This window comes from Oncorhynchus tshawytscha, unplaced genomic scaffold (assembly GCF_018296145.1).
Source record: "Oncorhynchus tshawytscha isolate Ot180627B unplaced genomic scaffold, Otsh_v2.0 Un_contig_1722_pilon_pilon, whole genome shotgun sequence".
In the NCBI taxonomy this organism is placed as follows: domain Eukaryota; kingdom Metazoa; phylum Chordata; class Actinopteri; order Salmoniformes; family Salmonidae; genus Oncorhynchus; species Oncorhynchus tshawytscha.
Genome location: NW_024609278.1, coordinates 6,574 through 10,000, shown reverse-complemented (window position 1 = coordinate 10,000; position 3,427 = coordinate 6,574). Strand labels below are relative to the sequence as shown.

The 3,427-nt window shown below is 47.0% G+C and overlaps 1 protein-coding gene across 1 annotated transcript in view; it reads left to right on the top strand.

Annotated features, from left to right (window-relative positions):
• LOC121844532 (serine/threonine-protein kinase SMG1-like) overlaps window positions 1-2,974 on the top strand; it is a gene marked incomplete at its 3' end in the record, with an annotated part of 3,952 nt that extends 978 nt beyond the window's left edge. Inside the window, 2 exon segments of the mRNA XM_042314752.1 lie at window positions 763-917; window positions 2,834-2,974. Of these exon segments, the coding sequence (XP_042170686.1) occupies window positions 763-917; window positions 2,834-2,974 (296 nt within the window).
• Window positions 2,975-3,427: the final 453 nt, after the last annotated feature.

Here is a 3,427-nt window from a genome sequence, read left to right as displayed (position 1 = left end):
GGTCTCCTCTCTGTAGGGTCCAGGTCTCTACTGGTCATCTGTAACTGAACCCCATGTCTCCTCTCTGTAGGGTCCAGGTCTCCTCTCTGTAGGGTCCAGGTCTCTACTGGTCATCTGTAACTGAACCCCATGTCTCCTCTCTGTAGGGTCCAGGTCTCTCTCTGTAGGGTCCAGGTCTCTACTGGTCATCTGTAACTGAACCCCATGTCTCCTCTCTGTAGGGTCCAGGTCTCCTCTCTGTAGGGTCCAGGTCTCTACTGGTCATCTGTAACTGAACCCCATGTCTCCTCTCTGTAGGGTCCAGGTCTCCTCTCTGTAGGGTCCATGTCTCTACTGGTCATCTGTAACTGAACCCCATGTCTCCTCTCTGTAGGGTCCAGAGTCTCTCTCTGTGATGGGTCCAGGCTCTGTGGAACTCATCTGTAACTGAACCCCATGTTTAGCTCTCTGTAGGGTCCAGGTCTCCTCTGGCTGTAGGGTCCAGGTCTCTACTGGTCATCTGTAACTGAACCCCCTGTCTCCTCTCTGTAGGGTCCAGGTCTCCTCTCTGTAGGGTCCAGGTCTCTACTGGTCATCTGTAACTGAACCCCATGTCTCCTGATCTGTATTTCCAGGTCAGAACCTCTGTAGGGTCCAGGTCTCTACTGTTTCTGTAATGAACCCCATGTAAACTGGTCATCTGTAACCTCCCCAGGTCTCCAACTGTAGGGTCCATGTCTCTACTGGTCATCTGTAACTGAACCCCATGTCTCCTCTCTGTAGGGTCCAGAGTTGGAGGCTCCTCTGGTGATGCTGGTAGAGGCTCTGTGTGAACTTCACTGTCCTGAGGCTATCCAGGGTTTAGCTGCCTGGAGTCTCACCAACACTGGCAAGAGTCTGGCTTGGGTCAGCTCTGTGGCACTACAGGCTGAGGGGCGGTAAGGAAAAACACCCCTGTGTGTGTGTGTGTGTGTGTCTCAAGTGGAGGCCAAGCCTAGTGTATTTAAGGGGCAATTCTTGACAAATTTAACTTTCTAAATGCGTCATGATCTTATTTCCCATCAGAACCTAAAATATAAGCTTGTTTTATACAAATGTTTTGAAATAAAAAAAAATATAAACAAACACTATACAGCCTCACCATGGTTACAACTGGAATGTTGCTCTATGATGTCATTGATGGTTACAACTGGAATGTTGCTCTATGATGTCATGGCTGGTTACACCTAGAATGCTGCTCTATGATGTCATGGATGGTTACAACTGGAATGTTGCTCTATGATGTCATGGATGGTTACAACTGGAATGCTGCTCTATGATGTCATGGATGGTGACAACTAGAATGTTGCTCTGATGTCATTGATGGTTACAACTGGAATGTTGCTCTATGATGTCATTGATGGTTACAACTGGAATGTTGCTCTGATGTCAAGGATGGTTACACCTGGAATGTTGCTCTATGATGTCATTGATGGTTACACCTGGAATGTTGCTCTATGATGTCATTGATGGTTACAACTGGAATGTTGCTCTATGATGTCATGGATGGTTACAACTGGAATGCTGCTGCTCTGGTTATGATGTCATGGGATGGTTACAACTGGATGGCTGGTTACACCTAGAATGCTGTTGCTCTATGATGTCATGGCTGGTTACAACTGGAATGTTGCTCTATGATGTCATGGCTGGTTACACCTAGAATGTTGCTCTATGATGTCATGGATGGTTACAACTGGAATGTTGCTCTATGATGTCATTGATGGTTACAACTGGAATGTTGCTCTATGATGTCATGGATGGTTACAACTGGAATGTTGCTCTATGATGTCATGGATGGTTACAACTGGAATGTTGCTCTATGATGTCATGGATGGTTACAACTGGAATGCTGCTCTATGATGTCATGGATGGTTACAACTGGAATGTTGCTCTATGATGTCATGGATGGTTACAACTGGAATGTTGCTCTATGATGTCATGGATGGTTACAACTGGAATGTTGCTCTATGATGTCATGGATGGTTACAACTGGAATGTTGCTCTATGATGTCATGGATGGTTACAACTGGAATGTTGCTCTATGATGTCATGGCTGGTTACACCTAGAATGCTGCTCTATGATGTCATGATGGTTACAACTGGAATGTTGCTCTATGATGTCATGGCTGGTTACAACTGGAATGTTTGTTCTATGATGTCATGGCTGGTTACAACTGGAATGTTGCTCTATGATGTCATGGCTGGTTACAACTGGAATGTTTGTTCTATGATGTCATGGCTGGTTACAACTGGAATGTTTGCTCTATGATGTCATGGCTGGTTACAACTGGAATGTTTGTTCTATGATGTCATGGCTGGTAACAACTGGAATGTTGTTCTATGATGTCATTGATGGTCGGTCCTTAGCTCCAAAGCTCTGTCTGTGAAGTTGAGTGGTTACATTTCTCCCTCAGCTTTTTACCCAAACGGGGCAGTGAGTACGTTTTATTGTTTCAACTGCTGAATGCCACTTTAAATGTAGTCAAGAAGCAGGTAGTACACTCCTCTGTTGTCCATAGATGCTGTTACATGGTATGTTCAGACCATATAGTAACCCATACCTACTCTCTCTCTCTGTCAAGACCATATAGTAACCCATACCTCTCTGTCAAGACCATATAGTAACCCATACCTCTCTGTAAATACGCTATAGTGACCCATACCTCTCTCTCTGTCAAGACCCTATAGTAACCCATACCTCTCTGTCAATAGGTTTCTTTCTCTGTCAAGACCCTATAGTAACCTCTTCTCTGTAAATACCTATAGTAACTGCCTCTTCTCTGTAAAGACCCTATAGTAACCCATACCTCTCTAGGTTTGAGAAGGCTGCAGTGGAGTGCCAGGAACAGCTGTGTGCCGTGACGGGGATGGACTGTTCCATTAAGGGCTTTGACCGCTCACTCCTCAAACTGGGCGGAGCAAACAGCTCTAACACAGCCAGCCCCAAACACAACGGAGGTGAGACACACAGCTCTAACACAGCCAGCCCCCAAACACAACGGCAACGGTGAGACACACAGCTCTAACACAGCCAGCCCCAAACACAACGGGGAACGATGAGACACACAGCTCTAACACAGCCAGCCCCAAACACACACGGGAACGATGAGACACACAGCTCTAACACAGCCAGCCCCAAACACACAGCGGTCTAACACAGCCAGCCCCAAACACAACGGCAACGGTGAGAGACACACAGCTCTAACACAGCCAGCCCCAAACACAACGGCAACGGTGAGACACACAGCTCTAACACAGCCAGCCCCAAACACACTGGCAACGGTGAGACACACAGCTCTAACACAGCCAGCCCCAAACACACGGCAACGGTGAGACACACAGCTCTAACACAGCCAGCCCCAAACACAACGGCAACGGTGAGACACACAGCTCTAACACAGCCAGCCCC